Here is a 24,821-nt window from a genome sequence, read left to right on the forward strand (position 1 = left end):
GTGCGAAGTAGGGAACTACCAACTATGCATTTTCATCGTTCTGCGGAGAAACGAGGCACCCGCTATATATCAGTAAGACATTGTGTGCGCTTTGTTGATGCTGTGGCTGATGATGATGAGGAGTTATCGCTGGGCCCTTGGTAATGGGTGAGTGTAATGGGTCTACTCTTTACACAATTCACGTGGTTGTTATTTTACCCTTCTACCACGTCATATTACGTCTGTTAACGGGATTCATTTCTCGACATGACTCTTGAACAGGGTATTTTTGCCAAGGGGATTCAGGAACCGGCGTGGCTCTGATGTAGAATGCTCGACAGCCACGCAGAGGGACTCGGTTCGAATGCCGCTCTTTCCTGGACTTTTTTTTTCCCTCATTGTGCGCGATAGCGGTTACGGACACCGGTGAGGCGGCGGGACAACTACACCACCAAAATAGGTCGCTGTTGTGATGGCACAACAGATTTCCCTACAGGAAAGCTGTTTATTCCAGAAAAATTGAAGGCGAACATCTTGTCATTTCGCCAACGGTAATTTGCTTCAATCAATATGTAAAGCAAACGACCTGTATCTGAACGCTGTCGCGTAAACCGCGTTAGGTAAAATCGCCATGCCAAGTCTCCTTCAAAGCGAATGGAATGGAATGGAAAAAAAGTTAATGTGGGTCCGTCGGGGCATGAACTAGCACGTAGCGGGCCGCTCCCACGTCGGAACAGATAGGCCTAGCCTCTCCGCCACGTCGTGGGCCCGTTGGACTGCCCATAGTTGTGTTTTCAAATTCGGACTGCGTAGCGCAGCTTCCCGCTTGGACGATGTAACGTCATGACTGAAAAAAATCCTATACATAATTTACTTGTGAACCAAGGACACCTCGCACCCATAGCAATGACTGGTTCCAAGTTTAAATAAAACTTCTCGGGCTAGTTGGTGTTGTATTCCAGACGCCATATTTTTTAGCGCAAACAGGAAGAAAAAGAACGAAGTAAGTCATAGAGTCAAATTTGGTTGGGTCAGGTAAACTCAGCTGTCTGGTCGGATCAAAATTGTAATTAATGTAATTATCCTCCATAGGCTATAATACATTTTGTAATTTGATTGCTCTTTAACTTCACGTTTTTTTTTCTACTTTACTAATAGGGAGGTAAAAATTAATGTAGTTATCCATAGCATACCATAATTTTTCTTGGCCACTCCCCCAGAGTGGTTATGTGCCAATATTGAAAGGCTTCAATCAATCAATCAAAGGAGAAGAGAAGAAGACAGTGCACAGGGCAAGCGCTGTCTTCTTAGAACCAGACGTCATATTTTTTAACGCCTTCTTCTCTTCTTCTCCTCTTCTCAACCAGTTAGTTCTTTTATTTATTTATTTATTTATTTAATATACCTCAAAGGCCCCCCAACAGAGGGTTTTACATGAGGGTGTGGGCAAACAATGTAGGGTTAATAAAACAATGATTCATGGCATTTCGAAAGTTATCCGTGTTGGAATGATGGATGACACTGGGGGAAGATCGTTCCAGTCCTGGCTGCTTGGGCGAAAAAGGAGTGATGGCGGGCTGTGGTGCAAGCAGGGGGTGGGTAGACGGCCTTGAGGTGACTTGTGCGGGCTGAAGTGCGAGGGCTGATTGAATGGGAGAGTTATATGAAACGCATGATACATTTTGTGATACAATGATAGCCTAGAATCTTACGGGTAGTTCAAGGTTAGGTAGACCTGCTTTTCTTTTAAGGTTAACACTGGTATGATATGAGTAATCTGAGTAGAGAACCTAACTGCGCGGGGTTTGAATTACTTCGATGGGACTTACATAGGTTAATTTGAGGTGGGTCCCAAATGGCGGATGCGTACTCTAGTTGGCGAATGAGTGTTTTGTAGGCTAGTAATTTGACTGATGGAGGCGCAAGATGTAAGTACGACTAAAGTAACCGAGAGCTCTGTTAGCATTGTTAACTATTTTACTTAGTGAGAAGACCAGTTTAGATTCTGTGAGATGTTAACAGCAAGATATTTAATGAAATTTAGGGAAGAAACTATGGAGCCATTAATATTATAGTTAGCGGCAGGTAAGTTATGGCGTCTGTGAAATGAAACGAGTGCAGTTTTATTAGTATTTAGGACCATGAGCCATTTGCGACACCACTCGTCGAGTTTAGTAGGTCATGCTGGAGAGTAATTGTATCTGAAACGTTAGTAATAGGTCGGTAGATTTTCTTCCTGTTTGCGCTAAAAAATATGACGTCTGGTTCTAAGTGTTTAGCATAAGTAAACGCCGATCTCGTTTTGCTGAGCATGTGCCATCATGCTCAGCAAAATCGTCAGCTCAGCTAATCTTAGCTGTTCAGCTAATCATCATTGTCAGGCAAATTTACGTCTACTGCCGGGCGAAGGCCTCTTGCAGGGATCTCCAAATTACCTATCTTCTTCTAGCTGATTCCATTTGATGACAGTGAACTCCTTAATTGCGTCACGCTATCTGTTGCGCTGGCGTCCTTCGGTGCGTTGCACATCCGTTGGCAATCATTCCGTTGCTCTTGCTGTACACCTGTTGACTCTCCTACGCATTACGTGGCTGATCTCTTAAAGTTCGACGTATAATTGTATGACACACTGTGTTCCTCAACCTTTTTTGAGTGTCCTTGTCATGCTCCAAGCTTAAGCCCCGTATCTTAGAACCGGCAGTTGGCAATGATTGTATACTTTAGGAATAGCGGCGGATTCTCTGTCCGGAGTGATATCATGAAATGTGATTAACAAAAAATTATCTTCAGAATCATCGTCGTAAAAATTGTTTTTACGACTCTAGTAACGGTCGAAATTACTTGCCCGAGATTTCCCGGGAAGCATCGATCATTTTTTCTGTTGAACACGAGGTCATATTTTTTCCATTCCTTCCTCGAAAACAAGTGCGTTTCACGAGTTTTCGGCATTTTGATGCGTGCTTACGATAATGCTGCGTCCAAGCATCTCCTGAGACTACTTTATTCGAGAACGGATGTCTTCGCGCCATGATGAGGTCAGTTTGACCGAAACGTACAAGTATTGATAAGCCAGCGGGCCGCTGCAATTATGACGACAACTGCTTGTTTTTTTTTCAAAACGACAGTGTCGCCTAATGCCAAGACTGTGCACGTTGATGATGTCGCGAAATGTGACCCTATTAGCCATGGTTCTCACTGGAGAGAGGACGGACGTAGTAGCATTTACAACGCTTTCTGTGAAGACGTTCGTTTCGTGCCGGTGGCTGTTGCAACAGGAATAAATACACGAATGCTATCTCTCGTCGTGTACATGTATTGTAGCCATAGCGAACAACACAGAGCACAGAGACCGAAACATTGATAGCACAATGTATAAAACGTAGTCGATCCACGTATGTGCAACCTGTCGTATTCACGCCGACATTCCTCCGCAGTAAAACGCGGACAATGCATTTGCGAACCCTCAGAGGTGCCGTACTTTGCGGTACGTTTATATTCTGCCTTGAAGAGAACCTCTCGCATGTGAGTCCATCTTAGGTTTCACCGCTTTAATCGTGAAATATTTCAAAAAATTTTTAAAAATAGCTTAGAAAAATCATTAGGCGAGCCGCCCAGGCATTCTTACAGTGCGCCGATTCGTCCTAGTAACTGTATCCGACACATTCGGCATGAATACGTGCAATATTGAGCAAGTTAAATCGCAAAATATTCACTGCACCGATCGGCTTTGCACATTCAAGCGTAAATATTGACTAACCGTTACACTGGTCCAATAATGCAGGCTATAAATGCGTTTTTTTGTGCTTAAGTAAGGCGAATGTACTGTGTGGAGTTCAATAATCACTAGCATGCTTCGAGCGCTGCCGGAAAGTTCTTCACGAGTCCATAAGCGAAGCACTAAGGCTACGATCCAGGCCGTCCTTGCTGCACCTTGTCCAGTTCATCGACCCACTTCAGCCTTACCGGTGGTGTGAGTGCTGCCAACGGCGATTGTTGACTAACAGGGCTAACTAAAGGTTGTGGCTGCGAGGATCCTGCCAAGCCGGAGGATGGATGGGCTTGGAAAGCAGGTGCATTAACGGGGATCAACACATTCTGTGGTGGTGGAACAGCCGAACAAGGTTGTGGCAGAGAGGGTGCTGCTAAACCTGAGGATGTCTGTGGCTGGAAACTAGGCGCAGTGAAGGGGATCAACATATTCTGTGGTGATGGAACAGCCGGAGAAGGTTGTGGCTGGGATGTTGCTGCGAAACCTAAGGATGGTTGGGGTTGAAAAGTAGGCCCATTAACGGGTAGTAACACATTCTGGGTTGATGGAACAGCCGGAGGTTGTGGCTGGGAGGGTGCTGCTAAACTCGAGGATGGCGGGGGTTGGAAACTGGGAGCACTGAAGGGTATCAACACGCTCTGCGGTGATGGAACTGGCGGAGAAGGTTGTGGCTGGGAGGGTGCTGGTAAACCTAAGGATGACTGGGGTTGGCAACTAGGCGCATTGAAGGGGATATTCACAGTCGATGGTGATGGGAGAGCCGGAGAAGGTTGTGGCTGGCAGGGTGTTGCTGAACCTGAGAATGGCTGGGGTTGGAACGTAGGCGCATTAAAGGGGGTCAACGCATTCGGTAGTGGTGGAACAGCCGGAGAAGGTAGCGGCTGGGAGGGTGCTACTAAACTTGAGGATGGCTGGCGTTGTAAGCTAGGCGCATTAACGGGGATATGCACATTCGATGATGATGGAACAGCCGGAGAAGGTCGTGGTTGGGAGGGTGCTACTAAACCTGAGAATGGCTGGGGTTGGAACCTAGGCGCATTAAAGGGGGTCAGCGCATTCGTTGGTGATGGAAGAGCCGGAGAAGGTTGTGGCTGGCAGGGTGTTGCTAAACCTGAGAATGGCTGCGGTTGGAACCTAGGCACATTAAAGGGGGTCAACGTATTCAGTAGTGGTGGAACAGCCGGAGAAGGTAGTGGCTGGGAGGGTGCTGCTAAACCTGCGGATGGCTGGGGTTGTAAGCTAGGCGCATTAACGGGGATATGCGCATTCGATGGTGATGGAACAGCCGGAGAAGGTGTTGGCTGGGAGGGTGCTGCTAAACCTGAGAATGGCTGGGGTTGGAACATAGGTGCATTAAAGGGGGTCAACGCATTCGGTAGTGGTGGAACAGCGGGAGAAGGTAGTGGCTGGGAGGGTGCTGCTAAACCTAGGGATGGCTGGGGTTGGAACCTAGGTGCATTAAGGGGGGTCAACACATTCGGCAGTGGTGGAACAGCCGGAGAAGGTAGTGGCTGGGAGGGTGCTGCTAAACCTGAGGATTGCTGGGGTTGTAAGCTAGGTGCATTAACGGGGATATGCACATTCGATAGTGATGGAACAGCCGGAGAAGGTTGTGGCTGGCAGGGCGCTGCTAAACCCGAGGATGGCTGGGGTTGGAACCTAGGCGCATTAAAGGGGGTCAACAAATTCGGTAGTGGTGGAACAGCCGGAGAAGGTTGTGGCTGGGAGGGTGCTGTTAAACCTGTGGATGCCTGGGTTTGGAAGCTAGGCGCATTAACGGGGATGCACATTCGGTGGTGATGGAATAACTGCAAAAGGTCGTGGCTGGGAGGGTGCTGCTAACCCTGAGGGTTTCTGGGGTTGTATGCTAGGCGCATTAACGGGGTTTAACACATTCTGTGGTGATGGAAGAGCCAGAGAAAGTTGTGGCTGGCAGGGCGCTGCTAAACCCGAGGATGGCTGGGGTTGGAACTGTGGTGATGAAACAGCCGGTGAAGGTTGCGGCTGATTGCTAGAAGTAACACTTTGACCTTGTATGCCAGGCGGCAGCATTGTCCAGGGCGACATAGCTGTTGGAAGTTGGAAATGTGCGCTGCCTGGACTACCGCACATCTGAACACCAGGTGACATTTGCACCACAGATCCTGCCGGTTGCACGGCCATGGAGGATTGGGCCTGGGCGTTCACGTTACTGTGTACAATATTAGGGCATGACGGTGCTTGCGCGGCAGGGGGCAAAAGATGTTGAGGCTGGCTGCCTGCTGAAAGGTTGTACAGCTGTGCATTCAGAGGTGGCGGTACCTGCGGCGGCGCTGTCACGCAGTGCGGTGGTGTAAACTGACCAGGCGTGAGTACCTCTCGAATTTGAGCAGATGGCAGCCCTGGAATCACGAAGGGTGGAGCCGCTGTCGCTGAAGGTTGTGGCTGGTTGGGCGTAGACGCACCACGCATCTCAAAAGCCGATGGTACATGTAGTCGAAGGGATGGAGCGGGTATCATAGAAGGTTGTAGCTGGCTGTTCGAGGGATAGCCAAGAATCGGCGTGCGATATATCGCCTGCGCTGCAGACGACGAAGGCACAGTAACAGCAGGTAGTTGTTGCGTGGCTTGTAGGAGGCCGTGCATCGGGAAACCTGGCAGTATATGGGTGGAATTTGGCGACCATGTGATTGCGGGTGGTTGTTGATGGACGCTCGGAGGTATTTTACACATTTGCATTGCCCATGGTAGTGGTGTCAGCAATGGGGGTAGCGTGGGCCTAGAAGGTAGCTGCTGCGGACATGTACTACCGAACGTCTGGATTTCCGGCGGCCTTTGTGTGATGGGGATCGAAGATATGGTTGTTGGCAGTTGGAGCTGTGCGTTTTGTACAACGTTGGATATCTGCATTCCCGGGGATGCAGCCGAGAAGCCTTGGGACTGTTCACACATTCCCGGTCGTGCCTGTGCGACAGGCAATAACGCAGCGGCCCCTGCACGCTCTGCCGGGCTGGCGGTGGGGATTCCGCAAACTTGTAAGCCAAGTTGAGAATGACACTTGATACACATTAGTGAGACACTCACGGGCATAACTGCGGCACCTTCCTTTGAAACTGACCGCATGGTCGCGTCAGGATCCGACAGTGACACCATTATGACGTCGGGCTCAGTCAAGGTTTCCATATGGACGTCCGGCTCGGTAACTGATTCCATTTCCACATCTTCATATCCCGCTGCAACTATGGAAATTCCAGGCTCTGTTGAAACAATTGCCACGGCTGCGCCAGACTCCGTGACAGCTTCTGTTGCACTGGCTACGTATGGCGTCTCCGCGTGGTCCCTCCCAGCAACCTTGTCTAGCGTCCTGCCTTTGGCTGCTGAGGTTAAGTCGGCTGCGCTTATGGAACACGCCTCGCTTTTGTTGTCCTGCGTCACACCTTTGCCTCCTGCAGTTGAGGTGGTCGCGCATTTGGAACACGCCTCCTCTCTGTTGTCTTGGGTTCCGCTTTTGCCTCCTACGGTTGCGGCAGTGGCACATTTGGAACAGCCTTCCTCTGTGTTTCCATTCCAGCCTTTGCCTCCTGCGGTTGAGTCGGCTGCACATTTGGGACACGGTTCCTGTCTGATGTCTTTTGTCCCCCCTTCGCTTCCTGCTGTTGAGGTGGTTGCACTTATGCAGCAAGCCTCCTTTCTGCTGTCAACTGTACTATTGCATCCTGAGGTTGAGTCGGCTGCACGTTTGGAAGATGCCTCCTCTCTGATGCCCTGCATGGTACTTTTTCCTCCTGCGGTTGAGACAGCTAGACATTTGGAACATGCCTCATCTCGGTTGTCCTGCGTGCCACGTTTGCCTCCTGCGGTTGAGACGGCTGCACATTTGGAACACGTCTCCTCTCTGTTGGCCTGACTGCCTCCTTTGACTCCTGCGGTTGAGACGGCTGCACATTTGGAACACATCTCCTCACTGCTGTCCTGAGTGCCACCTTTGCCTCCTGCGGTTGAGACGGCTACACATTTGGAACAAGCCTCCCCTCTATTGCCCTGCGTGCCACCTTTGCTTCCTGTAGTTGAGGCGGTTTCGTCCTTGGAAGACGCCTCCTCTCGGTTGTCCTGCGTGCGACCTTTGCCTCCCGATGCTGAGGCGGCTGCACACTTGGAAGACGCCTCTTCTCTGATGTCCTTTGTCCCACCTTTGTCTCCAGCTGTTGAGTCGGTTGCAGATGTGGAACGTGCCCCCTCTATCTTCTCATGTGTCTCGTCTTTGCCTCCTGTGGTTGTGTCGGTTACAGAACTTTGAAGACACGCGTTCTCACTGTCGAGCGCGTTAGGCGCAATAGCGGCAGGCTGCTGTTGGGTGTTTTGGTTACCGGACCTGCTGTTTCCCGCTCTTGATGCATTGTCAATGGTGTCTGTCATTTGTATGCTCTGGTCATCGGCATCGGTGTTCACCGCTCTCGACTTACTCGCAGACGTTTGGGTCGGGGTGTCGGGCCCGTGTGTTTGTTTATTACTCGCCTCGCCTAGTGCATTCGACGTCATCAGAAGGCCCCAATCTCCGCGACGTCGATTGCGCCTTCGCCTCATCTCTATACCTTTTCTTGACAATTTCGATGCCGGAAAGGAAGCTGCCTCGTGGGTCGCCGCAATGACCACTTCAATGCTTCGGATGCGGTCACTTTTCTCTCGCCTCCATATGACGTGGGCTGTCTGCAAAACGAAACATGTTACGTGATTAGTCTAAGTTCGCGACGCCCCTATAGCTGTCGTACAGACCGTACAGTCATTGTTGTACCAGACTGCTCGAGATATCGATGCGTCTGCAGGCTCATATGTATGGTTGCAAGATTGTGTGAAGTCTACATTGTGAGGAGTGTTTGACTATGTGTCCGATAAGTGAAGCGTGATAATGTTTTCTGGGTACCTCTGTGCGTACCTCCGGTATTTTGTTATTTTGTCCGGCAAGCATTTTGTCTTCCTAATTTGTAGTGGCATTTGTAACACAGTCAACAACCTTAGCTTCTGTGCTTTATATAGAGAAAGCTATGCATTGTTACGTTTTATTAATTATTTGTAAATTATATATTATGAATACTGCTAGGTGCATGTGATAGCTGATGGAAGCTGTGCCAACGTGAAACATAAAGATTAGACAACGCGGCATGGCATGTAATAATACTTCACTGCTTAAGCACAAGAAATTTTATATACACACAGATGGTCAGTCCACAAAGTGATAAGAGAAGCTATTGTGTCGGTACACATATAGTCAACTCATAAAGAAAGACGCGTCGCTCTGAATAAATGGCGTTTGTTTTAATGACGCAAGTGTTCTCATTCGAGAAGGCTCATATACATCAGACTGAGGGCGTCTACCCCTTATGGTTTGTGTACTGTTTCGGCCAACAATATCAACAAAAATAAATTGTAAAAAAACACGAGGTCTAGCATTTTTTTCGCGATGATTGCCTAAGTTAATTGAAGAGCATGCACACATGTACGATTGAGCTGGGAAGTACACATTTTGAGTTCTTTTCAATCCCCCTTGTATGTTCTGTCGTAGGAACGACAAGTGTAAGAGGAAGGTGAATACTTAATGGGCTATACATATCTGAACGCTTGTAAATGTTTCGTTGCTGTAGCGAAAAACGGATCTATGAGACATCTTCTTGCTGGGGTATTGAGCGTATTGCTTCCGCTGGTGGGTGAAGCGTGAGCCTTCATTTATTGCCGCATTTGATTAACGTCACGATAACACAAGCCTTTATCGGCGAGCGGTTGCTAGCAAAGTCCAATCGAACAGGCTGTACGACAGTTAATTATTAAAGCGAATACCTTAGATGCCTCGTCAAACGCGACAATTGGTCGTCGGCGACGTCGCAGGGGTTGTCTCCGGGCATGGGCGCTAACACGAGTGGGGGAAAAGGTAATCATCACGTGATGACGTCACCATATGACGCCTTCACGACGTCACAGATAGCAAACATTTGCGGCGTCATCGTGACGTCACTATACTGTCACAAAACATGGGTCGTCACATGGCATCACATGGCTGAGTTTCTGTATTTGTGTGTGCCTGCGTGTGCCCGCTCATCTTTACAATGGTATCCGACATGCGCGGTCACACCAGCGATGCCGCACAGTACGAACAACGATATGTTTCAGCTCACCGATTTCGATCAGCGCGTTTGACAGGACCAGGAAAGTGGTGGCGGCAGCCCCGTCTTGACAGCAGCCATCGAGTGACGACGCTTGGTGCTTCGCCGACCGGCGATGGCTGGCGCGGTAGGCTTGCACCACCACCGTCAATCACTGCTGCTGCATTGTTGTAGACGTCACTGCAGAACCGATAAGCTACTGACACGCACCCACTGTAGGGTTGGCCAAGGACCAGACTGTCCTATAAAAAATTGCATACAATATCTCTATTAAAAAACAATAAATCTAATAAAAATCAAATAAATTTTGAGAACAGAAGGGTGACGTGGACAGGCGTGTTACAAATGTTAACTTCATGAAAACGAAGTGGGGTATCTGCTGGTCACCGCTTATTCCAAGCCCCCACTATGGAGGATACAGGCCATGTTTCTGGCGCTGAGATAACAATCACATTAGCCCAGCATAACTGACTTAACGTCGCGAAGGCTGATGAAACAGCGAAGCGTAATCCATTGCTTCATCTCGCCTCGTTTTAAACTCAGGGTCCGCTGCAAGCCGTACACGTCTAACCTATGCTTCTCTCACTCGAAGTTCTGGATCTTCTACCCTCCACTTGCGCTTGACTTTCGAATCACTTGAGGGGCTTCTGAATGCGAACGACGTCGACGTTGCCATCCACGCTCCAATTTCCGTGCGCGCTTCCGACGGGGAGCTCCTTCCGGAGACCGCACGACATTAAATATCGCCGAACATTCTAGAAAGACCGCCGGGCTTCTGGATCGGATACGTTTGCCTGCTGCCAGCAAACGAAGGCCGATTTCGCTCTTGTTGCGTAGTACGCGATCCGTGGGACATTCAGGCTAGTTATAGACAGCTTCATTTTTTTTAGTGGAGGGGATGTTAGTAGTGGAGCTTACCGAATTTCTGTGGCACATACCCGCTAGGGTTGTAATAGACAGGTTCTTCAGTTTCAGTGGACCGGGGGTGAATAGTGGGACTTGGCCAATTTATGTGGCACATACCCGCTAGGGTTGTAATAGACAGGTTCTTCATTTCAGTGGACCGGAGGTGAATAGTGGGACTTGGCCAATTTATGTGGCACATACCCGCTAGGGTTGTAATAGACAGGTTCTTCATTTTCAGTGGACCGGAGGTGAATAGTGGGACTTGGCCAATTTATGTGGCACATACCCGCTAGGGTTGTAATAGACAGGTTCTTCATTTTCAGTGGACCGGAGGTGAATAGTGGGACTTGGCCAATTTATGTGGCACATACCCGCTAGGGTTGTAATAGACAGGTTCTTCATTTTCAGTGGACCGGAGGTGAATAGTGGGACTTGGCCAATTTATGTGGCACATACCCGCTAGGGTTGTAATAGACAGGTTCTTCAGTTTCAGTGGACCGGAGGTGAATAGTGGGACTTGGCCAATTTATGTGGCACATACCCGCTAGGGTTGTAATAGACAGGTTCTTCATTTTCAGTGGACCGGAGGTGAATAGTGGGACTTGGCCAATTTATGTGGCACATACCCGCTAGGGTTGTAATAGACAGGTTCTTCAGTTTCAGTGGACCGGAGGTGAATAGTGGGACTTGGCCAATTCATGTGGCACATACCCGCTAGGGTTGTAATAGACAGGTTCTTCAGTTTCAGTGGACCGGAGGGAATAGGGGACTTGGCCAATTTATGTGGCACATACCCGCTAGGGTTGTAATAGACAGGTTCTTCAGTTTCAGTGGACCGGAGGTGAATAGTGGGACTTGGCCAATTTATGTGGCACATACCCGTTAGGGTTGTAATAGACAGGTTCTTCATTTTCAGTGGACCGGAGGTGAATAGTGGGACTTGGCCAATTTATGTGGCACATACCCGCTAGGGTGTACGTCAACAGACGGGTGTCCGTCGATGCGATGATTTGATTCCGGCTAAGAGCTGCGAGCCGCGTTACGCCGATCGACCCGGGAAAACCTCGACCAAAACTGCTTCGCTGTTAAAGCCACCTTGGACCCAAATTCAGCAGGTGTCCTATTGATGCACCGTAATGCCTACGTGGCCCACGACCGCTCAATTTTCGTCACACCAATGATGTGGGAAACGTAGAAGAGCCGGGTACTATAGAACTGTAATAGTAAAGCCACAGGGGGCCTTATGGCTTCCCCTATGACGACTCGAAGGGGAAAGCCATCATCTTATTTTTCTTTTCAGTTGATTGTATTGATCCTCCTCGCCCCTTCTCAAAAGATTTGTGCACCTCAAGTGGCTCTGTCCTGCCTCTGGGATCCGCCCAGCTTTGCCCAAGTAAGAATGTCGTGTGACGTAACTTTGTGACGTCATGCTATGTGACATCGTTGTGACATCACTATGAAATCACAAGATTCAGCGGTCACTGACCTCTTCGGCGTCTGAGATGGTGACGCCATCACGACGACATCTGTGACCACGTGACATTTTGCATCGTTCATGTTTACATCGACGCCGCAGACACAGCAACCGACGAAACCAACAGTCGCTTTTCGCGCAAGGTGAGGATCTAAGGCTTTCGCCTTAAAACTCGTTATGCCGTACAGCCTGCAGAGAGCTTTCGTTCTGCATGATGCATGTACCATATTTCGAAGCCTAAGTCTTTTAGAAATGCTGCGATTTGGGCTAGTTGGTTTCGCGTTCTTTGTTCCCTTAGCGTGTTGTTTTTGCATGACTCAAGAACATTAAACAGCGAACAGGGAACGCAATATATCTGCGTGTCTGTGTTCTGCTCTGTGTTCAAAACAGTGCCTGAAAAAAAAAACTGCCCTGGTTAAACTCTGCTAAACCAAGCTTGCCTAGGGATTGCTCGTTTTTGCTTGCTTTAGGAAAAACGAAAACATTGGTTTGCAGAGATTAAACTTTATTTTACACATGTTGATTTAGGCATCGACAATGAGAAGTCTACACGCTTAGACTTCACGCCGCGACAAGGGAGCCAATATGTAGCATCAAAACACAACACACAGACGCCGCTCGGCGTTCCGAGCGCGAATGCGCAATGAACTTGGATGCAGCCAGCGCCACTGGGGCAGTGGCGCCGCGACAGGTTCACCTTGAGCCGCTTTTCTTTTACCCAATGCGCCGCATTAGTTTTTCGCTGAAGCTCTTTCGCCGTCGCTGACCTTGGCTCAGCTTGAAGGTCAGGTTCACAAAAAGAGGTTTTTCCGGGGGTTGTACCGAGGGCTTCGGCAAGGGTGTGCAAAAAGGAGCACTTGCCGCCTGTCCCCAGCCACAGCAGCATTTGCCCATGATGGTGTGGTTCATTTTCATGGAGTCAATATACGTAACATATCTGTCCATGTCACCTTCCAGTTCTGAAAGTCTGTTTGCTTTTTATTAGATTTATGGTTTCCCAATAAGATTCTATTGCGATAGCAATTATATGGACAGCCTCGGCTGATTTTTGTCGCCGCCGTCATGCACCGTATATATTATATATATATATATATATATATATATATATAACCCACCCACAAAGAAAGATAATTCAGGAAAACTTTCCGACGCGCGAATCGAACGGGCGACCTCTCGCTTTTCAGCGCGCGGCGTTAGACGGTTACGCCACCAACATTACCGTCTTTCAGCCTGCTAACGGCGAGATATTTATATACACCATCTACTTCAGCATGCTTTATTAGTCACCACACAGATGGCGCGATGTGCGCGCGTTGCGCGCTTTAAAGATCGTCGCCCCGCTCCTGCGAACGCCGTTGCTTTTCGCCTACAGGGCGTGGTCGCCTTCGTGCGCTTATCTCGACGAAAGAAGGGGGCGGCCGGGGGAGGGTGGAGCGGGGGGTTGTATGTCTTGTGCTTTCCCCGCGATGTCCGCGCTAAAGTCACAGAGCGTACGAAGGTCACTTTGCTCACTGCAGCGGCCGCGTTTGCGAAAGAAGCGCGCTGTTCAAAGAGAAATAAGTAACAACTGTGACAGTTAGTTCGCGCTCGTCCTGTGTGTACCTGTTCGTTCGTTTCGTGCGTCCTGCTTTATGTTTGAGCAGTGCGCTTCAAATGTCGAGCTGTGACGCATGATAGTTCGCGCTCGTCCTGTGTGCGTTTTTTTCGTGCGTCCATTGGGCTCGAGCGACGCGCTGGCAATTTCAAGCTGCTTTCCGTTCTTCGCGTTACAGTCCAATTTATTGCTATCGCATTCATTGCTTCGCCGTTGCGGCGAAACTGTGACATTTTAATGTAATCTTTATAATGAAGTGGCCAACCCAACGGTGGGTGCATGCCATCAGCTTACGCTCTGCATCGACGGCTGCGAGAATGCGGCAGTTGATTAATATTTATTTGCACAGGTCTGCTATAGCAGCGTCACCTCTGGGTTATTTCTTTAACGAAGAGGGTACGATTCGTCACTGCTTTCTATCCTTTTGCCGTTTTATGATTCCGAGAAAATGAATACTGGAAGTACCTTTCGGAAAGCTGGGCCTGGAATTAACAGAAGCAGTTATTCTTTCGTTTGGGGCCTGGAATGCAGCCACATTAATGCTTGCTTCCCTGTTGGAAAATTTCTCTAAGAGGCTAAAGTAATGCTTTGCTAAATTCTGCTGGATTGAGTATTGATTCTGCATTATTGATTATTTGCTATTCAAAATAATATGTTATCAAACTACAGCAAGCCTAGTAGTGTTAACCTATGGAACCAAACGAGTAAAAGCCACCCACTATTTGGGCAATCCTATGTATTGGGTATGAGTCATGATACGGAGATCAAGAAGAAAATTGACAGGAGTGGTGCAAGCGTCCTACGCGTCGTGCCAGCCTGCGCCGCGCGTCGCAGCACCCTGCGTCGTCACTGGTAGGCTCGTGTCAAGATGGGGCGGCCGTCACCTGCATGACTTTGTCCCGGCAGAGATTCTGGTCGAAATTGGTGAGCTGAAACGTATCGGCATTAGTCCCTTGCAGCCACGCCGTTGGAACCACGTATCACACACAGAAATTACACCATTTCCCGCTAAACGGGACCATGAGGCGATGCGAAGCCGGAGCACTTGCACGATCGCGTTCCGTTGGCGTTCTTCGGGCATGCTACCGACCTCGCGTCGTGGAACGCGAAGAGGAACGCTACGCGCGTCTTGTCTTCCCTTAGCCTGGCCGTTAATTCTCACAGGGCGAGCGGGGAACGCAGTTGGCAGGCGTGCGAGAGGGGGGCAGTGTAGGAGAGGAGAGAGAAAGGGAGGGGACGCGCATGCGCTGGTGCTCATCGAGGCGTTGCGCAGGAGAGAATTTCGGCATGTCTAGCCCGCGCTTCAGAGGAAGAGTGGAAAGGGAGAGGGGAAGTGGAGAGGGGGATGGGAGAGGGAAAGTGGAAAGGGGGTAGGAGAGGGAAAGTGGGGAGGGAAATGGGAAAGTGAAAGTGGAGAGGGGTAGGGGAGAGGGTGGGTGGAGAGAGTATGCGCACGCGCAGTAAGGGTGGTCACGCCGCACACCACCACCACCACCACCACCGGATTGAACTCCGCCATAAGATACTTCGCATCTAAAACACACACAAGCACACAAACGCACACACGTCGGCTAAATGGGGGATAGGCCAAAAGAGAACAAAACATGCGAGTCTGCAGTCATCAGCCGAAATCGTGTGATTTCCTGGCCTTCCATGAAACCTCACGTGCAAAAAAATTATGTCGCGAATCAAAGAAAAAGTGGTTGAATCGTTCAAAGAAGAGATGTCATTTTCTTGGTTACCCCTATGCCTTAGCTGATCTGCCTGGCTGTATGGCCTCGAGGGAACCGTTTCACGGACACGCTTTAAACGAAGCAAAACACACAATTCCTCCACTGTGCGGAATCGAATCTGACTGCAGTTTCGGGAAAGGGCGCTAATACATGCGGCAAATAATTCACGACGGAGAGAATGCCCCATTAAACTCGCGTCGCATGCCCTCGCCACATGATCGCTGTGCGTAACTCGCGGATGGTCCGATATAGGGTTGCGTTGAGTCACGACGCCAGTCTTATGCGGTAATGCACAGAACCTGACGACACACTTCACAACAAAAAGCACTCGATTAGAAGTCTTCGGAATACCGCAGCAAGGACAGGAGGTGTAATAAACTTGTCGTTGGTACAGGCATAGAAGAATAACGAGTATTTCAATATGCATCGTACTTGAGCATTAACCGTTCTTGTTATTGCTGTCGTGGTCACACCATGTAAGGGATGTCGTTGTTACAGGCATAGAAGAATAACGAGTATTTAAATATGCATCGTACTTCAGCATTAACCGTTTTTCTTATTGCTTTCCTGGTCACACCATGCAAGGGATGTCGTTGTTACAGGCATTGAAGAATAACGAGTATTTCAATATGCATCGTACTTCAGCATTAACCGTTTCCTTATAACTGTCGTGGTCACATCATGCGATTTAGGCTGAAAATAACTAAATGCAGTTGAACCTTATTATAAACGAACAATGATTTGGCGAGTTATCGCTTATAGCGAACTAGAGAGGAACTTCGGTTGGTCACGCTTTATTTAAGTGGCACTTATTATTTGAACAGCGGAACTGTTTACGCTGGACGTCAGGCCGTGCAGAGTTAACAAAATTTATCATCATGATCGGCCTCTACATTCTAGTTCGTTGCTCGGCCGGCGTACGCTGCTGAACTAATAAGTGCAACTGAAATAAAGCGGGACCAACCGCAGTTCCTCTCGAGTTCGCTATAAGCGATAACTCGCAAAATCATTGTTCGTTATAATGAGGTTCAACTGCATTTAGTTATTTTCAGCCTACATCGCATGATGTGACCACAACAGTAATAAGAAAAACGGTGAACGCTGAAGTACGATGCAAGTTTAAATACTCGTGAATTTTCTATGCCCGTACGGAACACAGTACTATTCCAGCTCCTGTTGTTGCTGCGGTATTAAATCCGTTTCGAAGACTCTATATATATACGCTCTCTTCGCCCTCTTCTTCACCTTCCTAAGACGTTAATAATTAAGGCCATGCTAGTTAAGACAATTTTATTTATACATTGATAATCAATACGTTGTAAATTAATACAATGCTAGTTAAGACACACTAAGTCTTCACTGATTAGGGTCTTGCTGATTAAGAACTTGCCAATTAAAACGGTACTAATAAATACCTTTATATTCAAGATCAAGCTAATTAAGGATAGACTAATTAATCGTTCACTTCACGTAATCACGACGATACTTCGCCAAGCAATATAGTTCTACGCTCCACATAGCCAAGCATTGCAATGCCTGGTTAAACCTAGCAAAGACATAGTCGAGCTTGTAGAAGCCGACAGAAGCTAGGTCGACCTCAAGCTCCGCTGTTAGTCCAGCCTTGCGCCACTAGTGCAAGGTACCAACATTTTTTTTATAACAAAACTGAAAACGCGAGAGCCCCCGCGATGTCGGCTGTAACAAAGAAACAGGTTCACGTGGAGCTCGAATACAAAGTAAAATAAATTTTGAAAGACAATTGACGATGTCTATCCTTTGAAAATGTGGTAGTCAAAAATTGGTTGGAAATGTGGTTAAGAAAGTTGCGGAAATCTTGGTCGACCATCGCAAAATTAAAAAAAAAAACAACAACACGCGTTTGACGGGTTGCGCCTCCTCAAACATATGAAGAGAATGCGAAAACTTTGGAAACTCATCACCTCGTGTATGGTGTGTGAAGCATAGAACAAGGCGTTTTTGTATGTAGAATTCCTGCGCGTGCAATACTACCGAATTGTTAGTGCCGGTGTCAACCTCTACTGTTGCCAAAACTATTGGATATAACGAAGTAATTTATGGTCCCGATGCTACTTCGTTATAATGAGAGTCGGCTGCAAAACATTTGCATGCGAGTTGAATGGTGCATGTGTACGTGCTCCCGATTAACTTCGCTAATCACCACGAAACGAATGCTCTTACATTTTCTTACAATTTAATTTGCTTGTATAGTTGACACAATCGATATAAGGACCATAACGCGTAAACATCTTGAGCCGCGCCGTTCCCATCAGTTAAGACTGGTTGTACAAAACTTGAGGTGTTATATGTAACACTAAAGGAAATGGGTCCTTCTTGTGTAGTAGGAACACTTGCGCCTGTCATAAAAAACACGCCGTTTATTCAAGGCAGCACGGCGTTATGATAGAGCTGCATGACATGTCCACATCATTTGTCTTATGACTTTGCAGACTGCCCATGCGTATGCACATCAGATTCTTGGGTTAGATAGTCAATTCCTGTTACACAGTCGGATAGTTTCTTGGAAATGTATAATTAGTATTGGCACTGCTTCCTCCACCGGCTCTCAGTTGCATCTCGAAGTATTAAAAGTAATTAATTTAGCATTATTTAGGCAAACGGACAGCGCATAGATAACGGCTTTTCAAGTAACGAAGTTCTTGTTACAATAAGTGTAGTAAATACCACTATAAATAACAAAGTGCACAACGTTTGCCGGACGTAATAAAGTCTCGGGTGCTCAAAGAGAGGTTGACATTAGGGCAAAGTGTCACCTTAAACGGGCATCTAGCCAAACAGCTCTCGTAAGCAGTGTATACTGCACACAGTTGTGCAGCACTAATACAACTACGCGGACACATCAGCATCGCGTGCAGTTTGGCACAGCTATTACTGTATTGTCTGTTCGACAGCAATATGGCCGTCCCGAAAGTAAACTAACCACATAACATTTTTTTCTTTTGCAGATAAGGTGGTGCATATGAAGGTAGGAGGAAAGGGAGCCGAATTCGAAGCCCTTAAGAAGTTGCTGCGGGGAAACGACAAGCAGCTTTGCTGCTAAGCGTGTTGGCCTTATCAAAATTGCCACGAAGAGGCCTGAGAATCGCGCGCAGGCTACGTCGCCGGAGTTACCGCCATCCGGTTACGTCGAATGCATCAAGCGCGGTAGAAAGCAAATCCAGAGACGAGCGAGACATCTAGACAGAGACACCTGGGAATATGTCTAGCAGGGTGAACGCCGATGCGGGACGAGACCAGCACATCAAGACGAGAGAAACTACCCGCAGAAGATCAAGTGCTGCCCACTGCGAGTGCAGCAGTAATAACATCGTAATGGAGTCTGCCTCGAAGGGGTCTAACGCGCTGGACAGCGAGAAGGCGGGTTGTGATTGTGGTGGGACCGACTCAGACGCAGGATGCAAAAGAAGGACGCTAGACAACAGACAGAAGGCGTGCTCCAAACGTGCAAGTGAGTCAGCCGCGGCAGGCAAAGGCGAAACACGAGAAAATAAAGAGGAAGCGTGTTTCAAATGTGAAACTGACTCAACTACAGAAGGCAAAGGCGGGAAAGGCGACAACAGAGTGAAGGCGCGTTCGAAATGTACAGTCGACTCAACCGCAGGAGGAAAACGCGGGACCCAACACAACGGCGTGAAGGCGTTTTCCATATGTGCGAGCGACTCAACCGAACGAGGAAGAGATGGGACAGAAGACCACAAAGGCGCGGAGTGTTCCAAATGTGCAACCTACCCAGCTGCAAAAGAAAAAGGCGAGACACCATGAAACATAGAGAAGGAGTGTTCGAAGTGTGCGTCAGAGTCAAACGTAGGATGCAAAGGCGGGACGACAGACAAGGGAGAGATGGCGTGTACCAAATCTGCAACGGACTCAACCGCGGGAAGAAAATGTGGTTCTGAAGTCAGTAGAAACAAGGCATGTTCCAAATGTGCAGCCAACTCGGCCGCAGGAGTCGAAGATGGGGCACAAGACAAGCCTGCCAGCAGGAAACACTCGGAGACGGCGGATGGCGTCCCCATATTTACGGCGGGACATCAAGGTGCGGAGATGCCGGTTAGCGAGCCGGACGTGCCTAGGCAAAGTATGAGCGACTCCGACGTCACTATGGCGTCGGTCTCGGATACTGACGTCAACATGCAGTCGGCTTCAAAGACGCATGCCCCGGTGATACCCATGAGTGCCTCCCTAATATGCCTTAACTGCCATTCTCACCTGGGCATAGAGATATCTGGCGTCGCAACTTTTCGCCCAGCACAAACTGCAGCGGCCATTAACCTACCGCCTTTCGCACAGGCACCACAGGCAGCGAGCGCACAACCACAAGGATTCTCGGTTCCAAACCCGTACTCTGTGCCACACCAGACGTTCGGTGCTGCGACGAGCGCACAGCAGCAACCGTTTATGGCCCCGCCACCGCCGTGCACGACACAAGTACCATGGGAAGCACACATGTGTCACATGCACCCGAGCGTTCAACGTCAACCACCCGTAAACGCATGGCCGCCGAATTCGGCGCAAGTACCGCCTAGGTTTCAGATGCCCGGCTTCGCAGGCGGTACACAACATCCACCTTCTCCTCCGGCTCCATCGTTTACAGCACAGGCGACATATCACATGCAGGTGAACGGCTATCCGCCGAGCAGCCAACTGCATCCTTCTATGATGGCCGCTCCTTCCCCGTTTCCGGCTGCTCACTTTCCTCAAGTTCCCACGCCTGGCGCCTTTCCGCCAACGTATCGCATGGCAGCGCCCCCGTATGTGCAGCCACCACTGAATGCGCAGATGTACAACTTTTCAGCGGGCCGCCAGCCTCAATATTCCTGGCCTTTTGCAGGGGGAGCACACTTTAGCCCTAATATTTTTGGAGGCAACTTGAACAGGCAGCCTCAGACCCCCATGGGTGTGCCGCAAATGCCACCGGGCATGGGCATTCCAGGCAGTGCGTATTTCCAACCTGGCACCCTTTGACATCATTTCCGCCGGGTGTGCGAAGCGTTGTTTCTAACAGCCAGCCGCAAGCTTCCTCGGGTGTCCAACGACCGCACAACCTGCAGATGCCCGCTACTGCGTGTTGTTTGCAGACACAGCCATTCTCATCTTGGGCAGCGCTCGTTCAGCCGCATTCTTTTCACGGTGTTCAATTATCATCGAACCTGCAGATGCCCGATAGTGCGTCTCGGCTCCAACCACAGGCATCCTCAAATTTTCCGGCAGCTTCCTAGCCGCAATCTGCTCATGGTGTTCAAGCCCCACAAAAACTGCAGGTGCCCGTTATTTGGTCATGTTTCCACCCATTGCAGCCCCCCCCCCCCCCCCCCCCCCAGGATTGACAGCACCATCTCAGCCGCAAAATGCGCTTAGTCCTGTTGGTCAGCAACAGTCATTGGCGGTACGCGCGCCGTTCGGAAGGCTGAAGTGGGTCGATGGACTGGACAAGGTGCAAAAAGGGCAGCATGCATCGCGACATCAGCGCTTCGCTTGTAGACTCATAAAGAAATTTCGGGCATTGCTTGAATCTTTCCAATGAATATTGAACATAGCACAATATCTTCACCTTGCCTAAGGGAGAATTCTTTTTATCGTGATCAATCGGATCAGCGTAGTCGTTAGTGGTGAATAATGGCGTCAATATTTTAAAATTCGATCGCTGCAGTGAATATATAACGATTTAACTCATTCAATATTTCACGTAATAACGCTAGTAGTGCCGAATACAGTGAATAGGGTGAACCGGCGTACTTTATAAGGGCCATGGCAGCTCACCTGACCATCTTTTCCCGCTATACTTGAAAAGTGTTTTGGAATATATGAAAAGATCGAAAGTTTAGATGGGTCCACATGAATAAGATCCCCATCAAAGAATAGAAACGCACTGCACAGCACAGGAACAATGAGGATTCGCAAGTTTTATTCTCTATGTTCTGGTGCGAAGGAAGGTTAGCATGGATGCGACAGAAGACACAGACCAGGAACGTCTGTTTTGTACATTATGCAGTACGCTCCTTGTTTGTAGGCTGTGCAGGTTGCCAAATATATGCAGACACAAGGAGGAACACCATCTGTATATTCACCCCAGCTGTAAAAGCCCGCGCGTGAAATTAGCATTCTCAAAGAAAGCGTTGCAATTATTGCCTCCTGACTTTCACCAGGGACAACAGCGTCATGTTTCGCGAGATTATCAATGCACGCCGTCGTGACATGAGACAGCAATAACGTTTTTGAAAGGAAATAAGCAGTTGCCTTCATAACTACTAGGACCTGCTGGCGTATAAAGGATTACGTGTACGTTTTAACGTAATCTCTGTACAACTGACCCAGTAATCGTCGCGAAAGCACTTTCGTATTTATAGAAGGCAGTTCTGCAATATATTTGGGCCCGGTTTTATTTTAGGCAGGTATAAAAGGGCAGAAAACCCATGCATGAAAATGGAGCTGTTTTCGAGGAAGACAAGGACACAGATAGCACCTAAGAGATACAAGACGTTCCAGAATAGTTTGCTCGATACTTTCAGGACGTCGTGAAGGCGGAACGCGTAAGACGCCTTAGTTTAGGAGACGTCGCACATAACGTCTAATGATCGGCGTTTTGCCTGTTTGAGACAATCTCTGAAACATCTTCGTAACGTTTTCAAAATGCTGGTCTTGAACATAGTTTGGGACAGCCTCCGCTATTCCCCTATGCGTGGGTTCCTGAATACACCGTCGAGACGTCTCGATGACGCTTTGGAAAAGCTGGCTCGAAAGCTCTGCAAGCAGAAGCGCCACCCGGTGGAAAGGCCGCGCACCCAAAATTTGGACATGCCCCTTGTAGCCACTCTTCGATTGCGAACGAAAGCTAAAAGCTCCGTCCGTGGTGGTGGCGTAGCGTCCCTGGGGGAACTAGTTATACATTAAGCTCTTGCCACTCGAAGAGTGAATACAAAACATGTCAATTTCTGTGGCGCGTCAGCCAGTACATTAAACTATTTGTCGGCGAACTTCTGACCACAAAGAGCGAGTTACATGTAAAATATATAGATACTGGCGAGCTGTCGTCAGTTAATACAAATTTGATGCACGGATCATACGCATCAGCTTTTGAGAACCTATACCTCTGTATGTGCGACCCACACTCGGTCTGTTTAGGGATATTACTTTCGTATAACATTCGAGATAACAGCAAATAATGTTTCACTAAATGAGGCTGCGCTCAGCGATAACACTCTAACAGTTTTACCTCGGTAAAACGACCACCTGGAAAACAAGTGCAACTGCACAAGCGTCTTAAGTAACGTTGGCACGCTGCCACGTGTCATCCTCCAAGTCGCAGCCCTACTGGAGAGAACTTGCATACTAATAATAATATCTGAGGTTTAACGTCCCAAAACCAAGATATGATTATGAGAGACACCGTAGTGGAGGGCTCCGGAAATTTCGACCACCTGGGGTTCTTTACGTGCTCTTAAATCTAAATTCACGGGCCTCAAACACATTTTCGCCTCCATCGAAAATGCAGCCGCCGCGGCCGGGATTCGATCCCGCGACCTTCGGGTCAGCAGTCGAGCGCCATAACCACCAGATCACCGTGGCGGAGCGTTAGAAGTGGCAACATTCAATTATTGCGTACTTGAAATGGATGGCGGCGGATTGTCTCTCATGACGGTTGTCATGAAGTGCGGCTAATAAAATGTTATCATGATCCCCGTCACTGTCTCATGCTTGACGCCATTAATGGTCTGAACTACTTGGCAGAGCTCTACCGAGAAACATTGATTGTTCAACGGGAAATCAAACTTGCTCATTGTCTTCCTCGAAAACGAGTGCGCGTTCGTGAGTTTTCTGCATTTTCGTGCCTGATTACAATAATGCCGCATACAAAAATCTCACAAAACAGCTTTATTTCAATGTGGATGTGTTCTCGCCACGATAAGGCGGTCAGCTTTACCCACATTTCGTGCAAACGTAAAGGTAGCCATTGATATGCCAGCAGGTCTTAGTGGTTAACTCCTTCTTTCTCTTTCACAACGACAGTGTCACCTAATGTCATGACGGCATCAATTGATAAGTCTGCGAAACGTCATGCAGTTACCCCTGGTGAGAGTGAGGAGGCAGTAATGAAGAGGCTTTCCGTGAGAATGATAATTTCATGCGCTGGCTTCTGTCGCAACTGAAATACACGAGTGCTGTTCTTCATTGTGTATGCGTATTACGGCGAAAGCCTACGCCTCAGCAAGCGCGTAATTTGACCGTCGGCGGCGTCGGCGCCAACACGAGTTATGCAAAACATCATCACCACGTGATGACGTCCCAATATGATGCCATCGTGGCATCACATGTAGCCAAAATTTGTGACTTCACTCTGACCAGCATTCAAGTGAAGACAGCCTAATCTCGACGGGCTTTGAGTGACGAAGCACGGCGCTGGTCGTTCCGTACAGATTGGCAGGACGCGTGGCACACTTCTGCTCGACCTCATTATGATGGCTCATACCCAACGCAGGGGATTGGACAAGTAGTGGACAAATTTTTTCCGCATTTCATTCGTGTTCTCACACTACCAGCACGCCTCTTGACGGCGAGATATCGCTGGCTTACATTGAGAAAAGAACTATCAGACCAAGTACTGATATTTTTCCAGATTATAAGCATCTTTTATTTCTATTTATCCAAGTAAAACATTATCGATGTTGTCATCACAAAATTACGTTCCCGCGTTCGCGCGCCTTTAATTTTCACTTGCACAGGTAACCTCTGGTGGCTTCCCCTTTGTGCGCCTTGTGCAATGAGGAGGAAACGATTTGTCACTTGTTTCTATCCTGTCGCAGTTTCGCGATTCCTAGAAAAAGAACACTAGTACCTCATCTTCGAAAACTGGGCCTGGAATTAACAGAACCAGTTATTCTTTCGTTTGGGGCCTCGGCATTGGGATACAGCCACCAGGATGTATGCTGAGCCATTGATGAATTTCTCATAGAGACTAAACCAATGCTTTGATAAATTCTGCCGGCTCTAAATATTTTATTATTGATAATTTGCACGCAAGAATAACATATATTTAACTATATCAGTCTGGCAGCGTTAATCTATAACGAGTTAGCGCAGCTTGCAGTAAGTCGTGCAACGCTGGGTCACAGCAGAGCTGATGGGCACCTAGCTGGTCCTGTCTTGGCTAGGCTTTCACCCTCTCCCTTCTCTCTTTCCCACCTCCTGCTATACT

General features: G+C 48.4%; 1 protein-coding gene across 1 annotated transcript; it reads right to left on the reverse strand.

Annotated features, from left to right (window-relative positions):
• Positions 1-3,882: 3,882 nt before the first annotated feature.
• On the reverse strand, positions 3,883-13,177 carry LOC119377527 (proline-rich protein 36-like). Its single transcript, XM_037646961.1, has 4 exons — positions 13,030-13,177; positions 9,871-10,014; positions 6,812-7,995; positions 3,883-4,386 (listed from the first exon to the last, which is right to left on the reverse strand). The coding sequence occupies exons 1-4, from the start codon at positions 13,175-13,177 to the stop codon at positions 3,883-3,885; spliced, it is 1,980 nt and encodes a 659-aa protein (XP_037502889.1).
• Between the last annotated feature and the right edge of the window lie 11,644 nt (positions 13,178-24,821).

The sequence above is a fragment of the Rhipicephalus sanguineus genome, unplaced genomic scaffold (genome assembly GCF_013339695.2).
Source record: "Rhipicephalus sanguineus isolate Rsan-2018 unplaced genomic scaffold, BIME_Rsan_1.4 Seq484, whole genome shotgun sequence".
Classification (NCBI taxonomy): Eukaryota; Metazoa; Arthropoda; class Arachnida; order Ixodida; family Ixodidae; genus Rhipicephalus; species Rhipicephalus sanguineus.

Bases quoted from the DNA above. Each gene is read 5' to 3' on its own strand.
- LOC119377527 (XM_037646961.1), bottom strand. From the start codon at position 13,177: ATGAAAATGAACCACACCATCATGGGCAAATGCTGCTGTGGCTGGGGA. The intron at 7,996-9,870 runs GTACTGTGCGGC...ACACAACCACAG, and splicing joins GCTGAAACATATCGTTGTTC to GAGGCAAAGACGAGACACAT. The intron at 4,387-6,811 runs GTGAGTGTCTCA...CCATCACCGCAG, and splicing joins AAGGTGCCGCAGTTATGCCC to AGCGTGTTGATACCCTTCAG.